This window comes from Carassius gibelio, chromosome A10, assembly GCF_023724105.1.
Source record: "Carassius gibelio isolate Cgi1373 ecotype wild population from Czech Republic chromosome A10, carGib1.2-hapl.c, whole genome shotgun sequence".
Lineage (NCBI taxonomy): Eukaryota > Metazoa > Chordata > Actinopteri > Cypriniformes > Cyprinidae > Carassius > Carassius gibelio.
Window position 1 is genome coordinate 5,565,948 of NC_068380.1, and position 13,852 is coordinate 5,579,799.

A 13,852-nucleotide genomic window follows, 5' to 3' on the forward strand; every position below is an offset into this window, starting at 1 on the left:
AGTATGCTGCGCATTGATACTTACAAAACTATGGTTTAACGTCCTACTGTATATTTAAACATGGCTAGAAACTTTTCGTTGTTAAAAAATTCAACAGTCCTGACCTCCATTATTTATTTATTTATACACGCTATAATTGCAGGGTTTTTTATTACTACATTTATATCTTCAATTTAAAGTTGTTAAGTGGGATCCTACAGGACAAAATACAATCAGATCAGAGTTACTCGTTGGGCGGTGTAAGTTTCCTGAATGACTTCATTACTCACTTGTTGGTTAATTTTCTAATCATTATAAAGGTGGACTACATGAGCTTTGGCGTGGGTCCAATTTTAATTATTTTGCGGCTCCTATAAAACTAGACGCTGCCGCTGATTTAGTCAGTCGGTTCTGTCTTTTCTTGGGGGTTTACGGAGCGCATCAAGAGTACAATTGCTCCTCCTTGTGGTTAATGATGGTAACTGCATAGACCTTATGAAGTCCTGAGGAGGGAAACATTTTGTTAAGTCTTTATGCGATAGTAAAAAAAGAAGCAAAACATTTTGTTGGTGTTTTTTTAATAACTTCTTTCATTGTGTACATGTTTGTATCAAAAATGATATTAAATCAATAGGCTTATAGATATTAGACTATGCTAGCGTGCCCTTCATCCTTTGACTGTAGCCTAGTGGTATTTCTGGCGTTTTACATTTGTATATTTTCTCTTTTTCCGCAGGATTTGAATGAGAACCGTGTTTTTCTTCTTGCACAGAAGCCTAGTTTTCAGCTGCTGCAAGTCTAAGATGCCATAAACCTGAACCTTAATTTAATTTTGCAGTTTTCAACAGTGAGGTCTGTAGTGTGTATTAGCATTCCCATTCATCCTTGTGGCAGTTGAAGTATACTTGTGTCCAGCTTTGCTCAGTAATAACTGACTGGTTGATGGCACAAGAACATGCATAGCTCCTCAAAACACCTGAGCTGTGATGTTAAAAGCAGCAGATAGAGGAATAAATAAGTCTATTTTAATGCATTTAAGATCCTCTAAATAGAATCAGCCATTGGTTAAAAATATAATACTTCCTCATAATACTGTAATATACTGAAATACATTTGATGATATGTAGCTTAAAATACACAGCCAATTTTGAACGGCAGACAATTGAAGAAAAAAAAAAGCCTTTTGCTTTTACAAAGGAGTAGTTACAACCATGCTGACCAGCCTAATTCTCACCCCTTTGTTTATTAAGCCTAGGAATATCACAGAAACATGCAGAATATATGATATCTGCCAGGACTTATGTTTGGTAATGTGGGAAATGGTCATAGGCCATGGTTTCCAACCATTTTTATGACTTGGTTTCATTTTCCATGTGCCTCCACTAACCCACTGGAACGTTAAGACGTTATTTATTTACTTATTTATTTTTATTATTTGATTTTTTGCAAGTCTCATAAATTGCTTTACCTTCAATCAGATTTCTTAAGTGGCTTAACTTAAAATATCTAGGTCCAGCCTAGTGTGTATATATATATATTTAAAGAGAGAGAGAGAGAGATATTAATAGTATGAAACAAATGAATAGAAATTCAGATTTTAGGTAGAAACACTTTAAGAGGCTCATTTTCGTGCACTTTATCCAGGAAGCCGAGGTTAAAATAAGGGTAGAGGGTCTCAGTGAAGGTGTCCTTGAAGGTGTAGAGGTGCGTCATGCTCTCGGCATTGTAGAAGGACACCAGGCCTCTTTTGTAGTCCAGATACACGCCGATCCTCGCCAGTGGCTCCTCCAAAGACAGCAATGTTGGCGGAGACGTCCCGGCCATATACTGAACTCCATATGATAGTGAGAGCGTCCAGAAGCCGTTGGCAGGCATGGTATTGATGACACCTTTTCTCGTGACGGATTCACGAGCAGCTCCCACGGTCCACACGGTGCTGCTGTACACCTCCACCTCCCAGTAGTGGCGGCCTTTAGTGAACCCTTGACTGCCCAAGAGAGAGAGCGCGGCGTTGAATCGCTGGGGATTGTCCTGCACCGCACTGTTGAAGGTCTGGTAGCGCACACAGGTGAGTGAAGATGTAAGACTGAGCCAGGGGTTCGCTGTTTTGGAGTTAAATGTGATGGCTGAGGGAACTAGAAAGGGAACAATGTAGCAGAGAAGAGTTAGTTCATGCATCCTAGAAATGAACATTTGCTCACGCTCTGGTCTTACAACATGCAGGTGAGTTTGGGTGCCATTGGTTCAAACAGCTGACAAAAAAAAAAAAAAAAAAATATCCACAAGTAATCCACAGAATTCCAGGCTATGAATTAATGTCTAGTGAAGCAGAAATCTGCATGCTTGTGAGAAAAAAAAAATATATATATTTCGAACTTCGAACCAACTTCTGGCTAAAATATGAATCTATTATCCATAATATTTCCATAATATGGATTTTATTATTTTGGATAATGGTCTTGTATTTTGTCCAGAAGTGATGGTTAAAAGTTAATAATATCTTAATGATGGATTTGTTTCTTCCAAACAGGCAGATTTTTGAGTGGAATGGATAATTTGTGGATTATTGTGATGTTTTTTGGACTTTCATTCTGACGGCACCCATTTGCTGCAGAGAATCCATTGGTGACTAAGTGATGCAATAGTAAATTTCTCCCAATCTGATGAAGAAAAAACTATGTCTACATCCTTGACATTTTTTTCATGTATTTATGCAGCATTATTCAATGTGAAAATGTATATTATACTTATTTTTTTTATTTAAGATCATTCTCAAACCTGGATAGATGCTTCCCTTCAGTGACTTCCACACTCTGTACTGCAGGGGCCCAGCGAAGCGGCCCTCACACAGTCTGGGAGGCTTCAGTGCCGGCTTCTCAAACTTCAGTGGCTGCCTGCTTAAAACAACACAGGCCCAGACATAAAAACAATTCAAGCACTTCCTCGTGAAAATATTAGTGTTAATATCAAATGTAACAGATCCATAGAGGTCTCTTACCTTTGAGGCAGGCCCTTTATACTCTGTAAAACAGACAGGAAAAAGGAGATTGATGAAATTGGCTCAGTTCGAGAGGCAGGGACAGAAGTTTTCCACATGAGATCAGTGTTTGAATCGAAGCTACACATTTTTTTTCATCCACAACTCTGGAAAATCCCCTGGTGCTGCACTAATGACATTATCTTCCCATTGCAAAGCTGAGATAATTACACTGTATCCTGTGTTGGCCAAAGTTATACCCCACAGAGCTTTCTGTTAGCAGTAATGTATTGAAATGATTATTTAGGATATATTATAACTTTACATCCTTAATACATGTTTAAACACTGCTTAAAAATATTATTTAGTATCATTTATATGAATATATTACTGTGTATACAACATTACAACATTACATCTTTCTTTAAAGGGTCGTTCACACAGCATATCATGACATGACATCATGACAGCATATCATTTGAGGACACTTGATTGTAAGTAGGCGTTCCTTCTCTACTGCAGTATCCAACTGTATCTGATGCCGGATTACACAGGCGTCACTGTCTGCACACCCATTGCCAACAGTCTGACACTTCAGTTTTGCCTCAAATTACCACCTCCCAATGAAAATAGATGTCTTTTGGTTGCTTTCTGTCAGTGTGACGTGTGGCTTTGCACTCACCCTGAGTAGTCTGTGAGGATCATTTTCACTGAGTTTGTCCTCGATGTCATTCATGGCTCTGCGAAGGCGTGATATCTCCACACTGAGTAGGGCCTTGTGCTCATCCAGCCTTATCAGCTCTCGCCGTTCCTCCGTCTTCAGCTTGACTTGCAGGAGTTTCTCTTCCTGGTACAGGAACTGATGAAGCTCGCTGAACTGCGCCTCTATCCTCTGCTTCAGATCTGCAGTGTGGTCCTGGGTAGAGAAAGGAGAATTCGAGGTGATGTTTTGCCTCAGAGGTGAAAGTCAACATGCTTTTGCCAATTGCAACCTAATTCGATTACAGGATGTTTAATAAAAACATTTATTAAAATTGACTGGATCATGAAAAGTGACCATTTTATAGCAGAATGAGCCCCGAATTGTTCTTTTTTCCAAATTTTTGGTCAAAGTTTTTGCTGAGTCTTAAGCACCAATCAATCACTTTACACACATACTGTACAAACACACACACACATGTTTTTCTGTCAGCATTTATGCACTCACAATGTTCCAAAACTGCATTTTATACTTCTGCAGAACATTTTCTTGGAAAACGTGTCTCACTGAAAGTCAGTGGAGTACAGTGATGTCATTGTATGGACAAAATCAGTTTGTCTTTTTGTGTTTGGAACAACATGATGGTGAGCACACTTTAAATAATGGCATCTATGGGTCCAGAAAAATGCATGGAATCTTTAATTGCACAAAATGTTCTGAAAAAGAGTGTAAAATGACTTTTAAAAATACTTTTAAGAACATAACTTTTAATTAGCGTAGAACTGAACCTACAAGTTATTATACTTATTGGAAAGCATTAAGAATTTAGATGATTAGCTGTCAGTCAGGTTAGGATTAGGAATCCTTTCCAATGCTTTTCAAGTTAAGAGGTATTGGAGATTGCACGTGAGGTTTAATTTCTTCTTACCTTCAGTTTCTTCACCTCCTCTTCAGTCTCTTTCTCACACTCTAGAGCACTGTTGAGCTCTTTTTGAAGAGCATTTGCTGAAGTAGTCAGAGAAGCCTGTTCAACACAAACACGATGAGCTTTCAGCTGAGCCGAGGAAGTTAGAAAACATGTCTTTGGTTCTTACCCTGTATCTCTTCTGTGCATCTTGCAGACACACCAGCGTGTGAGCCCGGTGATCCTGAGAGATCCCACACACCAGACACACCAGCTCCTGGTCTTCCTCGCAAAACAGCTTCAGCTCTTCTCTGTGTCGGTTGCAAAGCGGGGTCGGAGGAACTGTGTCTGCTGATAACCCGGTCAGCTGATCCCCACTTTCCTTGATCCCTTGGCAGTAGCTCTCCACAATGTTGGCCACAATACGGTTGGGTCTGTAGCTCTGGCCTGGAAAAACTTTCCGGCACTGAGGACAGGAACCAGATCCACAGTGGACTTTTCCACGAGGACCGCCCCAGTAACTCGTAATGCAGGCCTTGCAGAAAGTGTGGTCGCAGGGCAAGGAAACCGGGTGCTTGAACAGGTCCAAGCAGATGGAGCAGGTGAGATCCCTGCTTAGGCGCTGCGCAGAGCTATTGGACACTCGAGGACTGATTTCAGCTCTCAGTTTTTGCTTGTCCATTTTGTCCGGTGTGGGAAGATTGTTGGACATCTAGTGTGTTTTGTGCTTTGATCTTCTGTGGTGTTTTCCTCTTCGTCTCTTCTCTCCCAGCTCTCTCAGAGCTCTGGCTGCGTATTTCCTGTTGATTATGAGAAAGGATAGGGGGAGCTGAGGGGGCGGCTCTAGTTTACGGCTTGATCCTGCCGAAAGTTGGCTGGACTTGCACGTCCCCTCTGGTTGGCTTCATCGTGACGTCAGACCTACAGCCAAAAAAACATTATTTTTAGAGAACGCCCCTTCTATGCATTGGTCCCCATGAATTCCATTACAAGAAACTTTATTGCAGAAACACAGTAACCTGGTATTTATCCAAAACCCTTTAATCCTCTCCATATCATGGTGCGTATGTCAGCACATAAAGCTTTGTGAGTAAAACCAGATGTGCCCTACTTTCTTTTTAAACTTTCATAAAGAACAAGAGTGTATTCAGATTTGAAAAGCTCATTTCTTGATGCATCATTCATGTTTGGTCTTACATCTTCCACCTAATGACTTTTTAATATTTTATTTTATTAGATTTATCAGCGTATGTATCAAAGTTCTCTCTAACAAATTCTACCTAGTTATTTTCTATTCTATTCTATTCTATTCAGAAAATAAACTTTTCTTGCACTAGTACCAGTTACTTTTATATTAATTAATTCAATCTAAATCTCAGTTTGGTCTCACAACGTTCAATATGTTTTTACTACTACATTCTCTGTGCTTTGTAAGTGCTGTTGAGTTTCCAATGTTGCATGCCTCTGTCATTAGTGAAGCAATAAATAGTTTTCTCTCCTGAGTGACAATAAAGTTAATCTTATTCATTTATTATAATAACCAAATTGTCATTTAGTATTATTTCAGTGTAAAATAGCTAAATTTTCAAAGTAAGTATTTGAGGACGACTGCAAGGACAGTTGTTCATCTAGTTGAAAGTGCCATTGTGGTCTGCACATGCCTGCAGCAGTGGCTGCTGTAATCTCAAGGGACTGCAAGCCAAAAAGAAAGAGTTGGATTTGAGTTCCCTCCCCATATTCCCCAGGACCGCTCGGCCTACGCTTCCTTCCTGTTCGTCTGGTATTGTTGAAGTTCAGTTCCATATATCCTGCCGCTCTTCTAAGTTCCCTGAAGAAAAAAAAGAGATGGTGCTACAGCTATAATTTAATACAGAGCAGAATAGTCAAAATGATGTTTGAATAAACCTAGATAGTCGTGGAGTGTCTCTTGGGAAATACAAATTCACAGTCTCGAGGGCTCAGAGCGACTCAGAAATGGGTTTTGGTTCAACTCTGCAGTCTCTGATGGTATCGCAGTCTTCACAGGAAACTTGGCAGTCATGATAGGGGCTTTTAAATCACAGACTCTTACAGTTGTTTACTAACATTGGGAAATTCCACCCCATTTCATTTGGGTGGGTTCAGGAGCTTTGAGGCTGTATTGGGAAAACAAAAAACCCCGCAGTAGGAACCAGCTAGTAAACCCTGCGGTTGAGGATTATGCCTGCAACATGGGACAGTGTTTGGCCGTTCTCTGATTCGTGTGAATCAACAGCTTACAGTCTCGTGTGAGTTTCAGCTTGAGTCACCATTTGATCCCATTCCAAGGATGTTATCATGCACTCCTGAACAGATGCTCTTATATTCCCTTTGTTAGAACATGCTACGGAGAAATGCTTATATATACACAACCTGAGGTCATGCTGTAGATCGCTTTTAATGCGAGAGACTGCAAAATAATAACTGTTGTGACGTTTCAAAGATTTGACAAAGTTCATCTATAATATAGTTCAACCTATATATATATATATATATACACAGTATATATCAGTATATAAAAGTTATATAAAAGTATATAAAAGTTATATAAAAGTATATAAAAGTTAAGTAGAAAAAGGTAGAAAAGCTAGTTTTCTGCTATAATTTTTAAAGTTTTCTTTCTTTTTCAGTACTCTGAACTGATAGTTAATCTAAATCTATGTATAATTATTATACACATAATTATTATGCAGTTGATTATTTATTTTTTTCTTCTTACTTGACTTTAGCAGTTTTCGTAGAAACATAGGTAAGGTAACATCATACGTCTTATCTCCTGATTGCAATAACAGAAAAAAAAAAAAAAATGGCAAGTCAACCAATAAAAAAAGGCTCAAATGATATTGATAAAATATCAGTGAAACAAGTCATATCCAGGCCTTTTTTATCATAGTCCATGATCAAACAACTGTTCACCACATAAGTATTATATATATGAAACAATAAGGACATCTTTTATAAACGCAAATCACTTTTTCCATAAACATTTAGTTAGAAAATATCACATTGGTGGATCAGTTAGTTAATGTAAATGGGTTTCTTTTTACCTATAAGGTGTTTATATATATATATATATATATATATATATATATATATATATATATATATATATATATATATATATATATATATATATATATTGTCTCTATATTATTTTGTATACAAAGCAAAAAACACTTAAAACGCCGAAAATGTGTAAACTTTTCAATATTGCGTAATATTTTTTTTCTGTTATTGCATCTCGACAAGCTGTTTGTTAATAACAGTGTGCCCTCTTGAGGCAAAATGCTGAACTCCAAAATTAATAGTTTTCAATATATATATATATAGAGAGAGAGAGAGAGAGAGAGAGAGAGAGAGAGAGAGAGAGAGAGAGACAGAGAGAGAGAGACAGAGAGAGAGAGAGAGAGAGAGAGAGAGAAAGAGAGAGAGAGAGATAGATATATATATATATATAGATAGATAGATAGATAGATAGATAGATAGATAGATAGATAGATAGATAGATAGATAGATAGATAGATAGATGTGTTTTACATATACACCCAGATATTCATGTCATTTTTTTCAGCCTTTGTTCATCCTAAATACTTACTTTAAATTGTATTTATATGATTACATTTCCATTTTAAAGATTAAAAACATAGTAGTAGTTACTGGTTTGACAAAGCACAAGCTCACGCAGCACGCAACCAAATGCGTATGAAATTACGCCCTCTTGTGGTCAGGGGCTGCACTTCCGTCCGTGTTCCAAGAGGAATCCAGCGTCACAGGAAATGACGAAGGCAAGAGTGGGACAGTTTATGAAAGTCCCAGCAAAAGCGCGCGCAGTTACATTCAGAGCCTCGAGAGAACAGAAGACGGGACAGATACACCTGTGTTTCTTGCAGACTCTTTGGATTTGTACGTGCTGCCGTTGAAACACTTCGATAGGCTGCGATTCCTACATTTGAAGACAAGCAGAAAACCAGGCCGCGCTTGTGTCATAACAGGAATTAGATAACTTTTTTTACCCATAAAAAGCAGCACGATGTTTGAGGCACGTCTCGTTCAAGGATCAATCCTTAAGAAGGTTCTGGAGGCTCTGAAAGACCTCATCACCGAAGCCTGCTGGGATGTCAGCTCCTCGGGCATCTCGCTGCAGAGCATGGATTCATCTCATGTGTCTCTGGTGCAGCTGACGCTCCGGAGCGATGGGTTCGACTCCTACCGCTGCGACAGAAACCTGGCCATGGGTGTCAATTTGAGCAGGTAACGTTACTGAAGGAAATGATACGGGTTTAGTGTTATTTGTCATGTAACGTTAACCGCGTAACTTAGAGCGTGAAATCTGAACATGTCTGTTTATTATGCCCGCCTGTGCAAGGTAAAAGGAGCCCGCCATTTGTAAGTAGTAAAAATGTGGTTTGTTCCTTTCCCGATTATGAGTTTTGTTGAAATGCATTTTTAATGAGTCTCAGATGATTACAGTTCAAAAAGGTTTAGTGGTATTTGGCGCGTAGAGTGTTTCCTGCATTCTCCCCTCACTGTTGAATGTGACGTCATTTACCCGCGCTCAAGCTGGTTGGCGCGAAAAAGAGCCGGGCTGTGCAATTAGACAATAAAAACTTAGTCAAAAGAGACGCAAACCAACGTTTAGACTGAAAGTCAAATAACTAATGGAATAGTAACTACATATAGTGTTTTAAAATAAAACGTAATTGCATTTTTCAGTAAAAAGTGCCCAAAACTAATTATTTTTCTTGTTTTCTAGCATGTCAAAGATTCTGAAGTGTGCTGGGAATGAAGATATCATCACACTTAGGGCAGAAGACAATGCGGACTCTTTGGCACTTGTCTTTGAAACACTCAGTGAGTTCATAAGGCTTTATTACAATTTATTCGTTACATATTTAACCTAAAATTCAGAATAAGAATTCCAGTGTACATAAGCCATATCTATTTTTTTTACTGGCTAATATGTATTTACTGATAGTGTCCTATAAATTATTATAGTAAGAGCACTTGCTGACCTTCAAGTGTGTTTTCAGATCAGGAGAAAGTGTCGGACTATGAGATGAAACTGATGGATCTGGATGTGGAGCAGCTAGGGATTCCAGTAAGAATTATTTCACAAATTCTGATATCAATGTGCATGTTTTCTTTTTGCTTTATTTTTCTCCAGAGATTATGTCCTGTTCTGTTTTTCACTTCAGGAGCAGGAATACAGCTGTGTGGTGAAGATGCCCTCTGGTGAGTTTGCCCGTATCTGTAGGGATCTGTCACAGATCGGTGATGCTGTCATGATCTCTTGTGCCAAGGATGGTGTGAAGTTCTCTGCCAGCGGAGAGCTGGGCACAGGCAACGTCAAGCTCTCACAGACCAGCAATGTCGACAAGGAGGATGAAGCGGTAACATTCTTTTTACACTGGGAACAAAAGTCAAGTGTAGCAGTTGTGCAGATTTGTATGGTATGAATGAAATTGACAACATCGTGTTCCCTACAGGTGACGATTGAGATGAATGAGCCTGTGCAGCTCATTTTTGCTTTGAACTACCTGAACTTCTTCACCAAGGCCACTCCTTTGTCCAAAACAGTCACACTCAGCATGTCCGCAGACATTCCACTAGGTAAGGAGAAACGCTTACATGATCATATTAAATCACCTTTTGAGTAAAATCGGTTGAAGTGATTGACCGTCTTTTTCCCTTCTGCAGTGGTAGAGTACAAGATTGCAGACATGGGACACGTCAAATACTACCTGGCACCCAAGATTGATGAAGAATCATCTTAAATCCAAGTTCAAGACTGAAGTCTGGCATCTGTCATATCAGACATGATTTCAATAGATGTTTTGGGAAAATACATTTTATTCCTCTTTGTCTGCTGTGGTTTCCAGTTCAATGGATTCACATTTCTGTGGCCATCTAAGCCAGTTTGTTTGATTGGCAGATAAATAGCCACACTTCACCAATGGTAGTTTGGTAATTCGCTTTACCAGGCTCTGAGGGCTGAATCTAGAGTTCTTAAGACTCACCTTTGACTCAGTCTCATTTTCCCTATCTTTGTGCTCTTGTCTTTTTGACTCCACTTAGGGTTTCTGTCCAACTGCTCATTTCAGTGTGTAGATAATGTCTGTAAATATGCTAATTGGACACATCCAGTCAACCATTAATAAAACTTTTTGTAATGATGATTTGCTTCTGTGTGTTTTCTTATGGCATTACATACTCTATATTTTAACAAAATGTACTTGTAGTAAAATGTAATGAAGGGTTTAAAAGTCTGCTTGGAGCAATGTAAATTAATTTGGCCACTAGAAGGAGCCAGCTATTAATGAAATGTACTGTAGTTTAAGGTTTGCACAAAAATCTGTTATATATTTTTTGGCCATTTCCTTGTCGAAGGACTGCTGAAGATTCCCAAAAGAGATATTGCAGAGGTAAGAAGTACATGTATTTTGAGACTTGCAGAACAAAAGTGGGCGTTATGACTTTGTGGGTGTTTTTTAAACTGCTGTGTGTTCCTAAATCATGCAATCAAAATAATCCCCCTTACCTAGCCCCACCCCTAAGCCTACCATCACTATGATGTCAGCCAATCAGGTATGGTCTAAAAACACCCTGATCTGGTAACTCCCATTACTTTCCTGCAGAGACCTATACTTGTGTATTTTCAATTTAATTATGAAACTACTTATGCAGGTTTTAATGTTTTTATTTAACTTACATATTTAACTTTCCAATATAATAAACATCACATATTATGTGATTTTCAGAGTATTTTTAGTAGTTCACAGTAAAGGAAGGTACAATTAAATATGCATCTAACAGTCCTTATTACGGTCTACAGAATTGTAACATCTGTAGACTAACTATAATAGAACTTATGCATATTTCGAAAAGGTTCTCTAATTATAGTTGTGTACATACACACTTAATCTCACAAGATATTGCATTCTTTGTTATCCTTATGCTTTTTTCTGTGAGGGTGTGCTGTGGCACTATTTTCCTGCATGTCAGAAATGAGGTCCAGAAGTTTTTTCACCTGATGACTGGATTTCTCTTTGTTGTTGTTAAATGCACAACATCTTGAATGACAGGTTTTGATCAGTTCCTGAAGTTCCTTTTCGCTGCCGTTGATGTAATCCGTTAAAGTCTTGTTCTTCAGCTTCTCTTTACCCGTGAAAAGAATTACAGTCTTTAAAGTCACATCGTCGCCAAACTCTCTCTTCAGATGTGGGAGAACCTCTCTCTCGCCCTCTGTGAAACGGCCAAGCTGCATGACCAGCAAATACACATCAGGCCCTGGCTGAGCGAGCTCCTTGCACTTCGTTATCTGTTTGTCCTGGTTTTTAAGGTCTTCATTAAAGAAATCTGGAGTGTCTATAACCCTAATCCTCATATCATAAACAGTTTCCACTGCCATCTGGCACTCCTTTGTTACTGGCACAGAACTAGCATGTGATTCAAAATGGTGCTTTTTTAATATTGTATTTCCTGTAGCACTCTTCCCACATCCTGTCTGTCCCAGCAGCACGATGGTCAAAGGTTTTGGCCGATCCACCTTGTATCCGCCTGATGCTGTATAGTTAGAGTTAGTTAGATCATACAATCCATGCTAACAGTTTCAGTGCAAAGGAAACCAAACTGTTATTATCTGCTGGTATATATGTAGGTGACATGTTATTTTAAAATGATTTCTAGTTGACTGATTGAACTCACCTGTATTATTTAGTGATTGAATCTCCTTATTGGCATGCATCCCTCTGGAATTGAAAGAGTAGTTCATATGGGGTTATATGTAAATTAATTAAACTCTTATTTCCTACTGCTCATAATATATTGCCTACCTTACTTTTGTAGTTTCTGATGTTTGGTTCTTCATGCTTTCTTTGTATATCATCAGTTCTTTGATTAGTTCAGTACTCTTAGTGAGTTTGCTGTAAACACACTGTCTGTTCCCACACTCCTCCAGGATTTTTTCGTGGTCATTTTTGTTTGACAATGGTGTGTCCATTTTATTTGAAGATGCCTTTTTATCACCATTAAACAGCACAATTGTTTGTTCAACCATTTTCGGTCCAAGCTTCTTCTTTACTTCATTAAACATCTCCATCTCTTCTGGTAACACCATACTGTCCTGGAGTACAAGGAGGAACACACGTGGACCTGGGTATGATGGCTTCAGCTCGTCCATTCTGTTAGCTTCTGGATCTGATGAGCTTGGTTTATGAAAAAGGTCTGGAGTGTTGATAATACAGACCTCCTCACCACCAACATTATCCACTATCTTCTCACACTTGGCCCTCTCTGATCGGAAATGATCTTTTTGAAAAATTGTGTTCCCTACGAGACACTTGTTGTTGCTTATCTTTCCCAGCAGGACCACTGTCATCATGTCTTTACTTCTAGATGTCTGAACGCTCTTTTCTGTAATAAAATTCAAACAAATCTTTGATTTAAAAAAAAAAAAAAAAAAAAAAAGCGAATTAATTAAATAAATAATTTTTTTTTATTTTATTTTTTTATGCTGATTCCATATTGGGCATCAAGTGGTGATCTAACACAATACCAAGTCCATAATTAGTTCATATTTTCATAGTGTCGATGATGAGGTAATATCACCAATATGTTGATGTTGATGTATTCCAAATCGTTGAACACACTCTTTGATAGCATTTATGTTGTTTTCATTTTACGGTACATGAGTTGTATTATCATTATTCGCATTTAGCATGTTTTTGTCCCCTCAGCTGTCTGTAACCCTATCAGAACATATCTCCTGATAAACACTGATTTATCAGACACTTCATTGTGATCTTGTACTTTTGGTTACTTGTAGTAGTCAAATGCAACTTTTGTGAATTATACTTTCTGTGGCAAATATGTGTTCAATAGGAAATATACGTTACTGCTTACACGTTTAAAGAAAAATAATAATAAAACAACTTTAATCACGCAAGCTTTCTCAATTGTGTATTGAGATCACTTGACTTCATAATGATGGGAAACGCACATAAAAAAATTAAAAAAAGCATGTTGATTAAATTATTTTTGTATTCTTAAAATAATTAATAGAGACAACAGAGAAAGGTAAGATGAGAAATTTGTAAGATATACCTTTGCTGTTTTCAGACACCCATGACGCTTCATTTTTTGGCCTCATTTCTAAATACGCATCAATGTCCTCATATGTCGGACTGGATTGAGATGATGTTACAGGTTCAGTTCTAGGCCTAAAGGGATTTATAGTTATGTACAGAGCCTTTATTTTTTACATTGATTTAATCCC

The 13,852-nt window shown here is 38.2% G+C and overlaps 3 protein-coding genes across 4 annotated transcripts; 1 reads left to right on the top strand and 2 right to left on the bottom strand.

The window, feature by feature from the left end:
- Positions 1 to 540: 540 nt before the first annotated feature.
- On the bottom strand, positions 541 to 5,423 carry LOC128020935 (zinc-binding protein A33). Of its 2 annotated transcripts, none has more exons than XM_052607756.1 (6): positions 4,751 to 5,423; positions 4,585 to 4,680; positions 3,639 to 3,872; positions 2,978 to 3,000; positions 2,758 to 2,876; positions 541 to 2,114 (listed from the first exon to the last, which is right to left on the bottom strand). In XM_052607756.1, exons 1-6 carry the CDS (start codon positions 5,270 to 5,272, stop codon positions 1,570 to 1,572), a joined length of 1,539 nt encoding a protein of 512 aa, XP_052463716.1. In that variant the 5' UTR covers positions 5,273 to 5,423; the 3' UTR covers positions 541 to 1,569. The 2 variants fall into 2 exon arrangements, with proteins under 2 accessions (XP_052463716.1, XP_052463717.1); XM_052607757.1 differs by having other exon boundaries at positions 2,758 to 2,873; positions 4,751 to 5,422.
- A 2,924-nt stretch (positions 5,424 to 8,347) lies between these two features.
- Positions 8,348 to 10,754, top strand: LOC128020938 (proliferating cell nuclear antigen). The gene is made up of 6 exons (XM_052607760.1): positions 8,348 to 8,829; positions 9,332 to 9,429; positions 9,609 to 9,676; positions 9,774 to 9,968; positions 10,065 to 10,188; positions 10,276 to 10,754. Exons 1-6 carry the CDS (start codon positions 8,609 to 8,611, stop codon positions 10,350 to 10,352), a joined length of 783 nt encoding a protein of 260 aa, XP_052463720.1. The 5' UTR covers positions 8,348 to 8,608; the 3' UTR covers positions 10,353 to 10,754.
- A 540-nt stretch (positions 10,755 to 11,294) lies between these two features.
- LOC128020937 (GTPase IMAP family member 8-like) lies at positions 11,295 to 12,971 on the bottom strand. Its single transcript, XM_052607759.1, has 3 exons — positions 12,411 to 12,971; positions 12,283 to 12,326; positions 11,295 to 12,141 (listed from the first exon to the last, which is right to left on the bottom strand). The coding sequence occupies exons 1-3, from the start codon at positions 12,956 to 12,958 to the stop codon at positions 11,501 to 11,503; spliced, it is 1,233 nt and encodes a 410-aa protein (XP_052463719.1). The 5' UTR covers positions 12,959 to 12,971; the 3' UTR covers positions 11,295 to 11,500.
- Between the last annotated feature and the right edge of the window lie 881 nt (positions 12,972 to 13,852).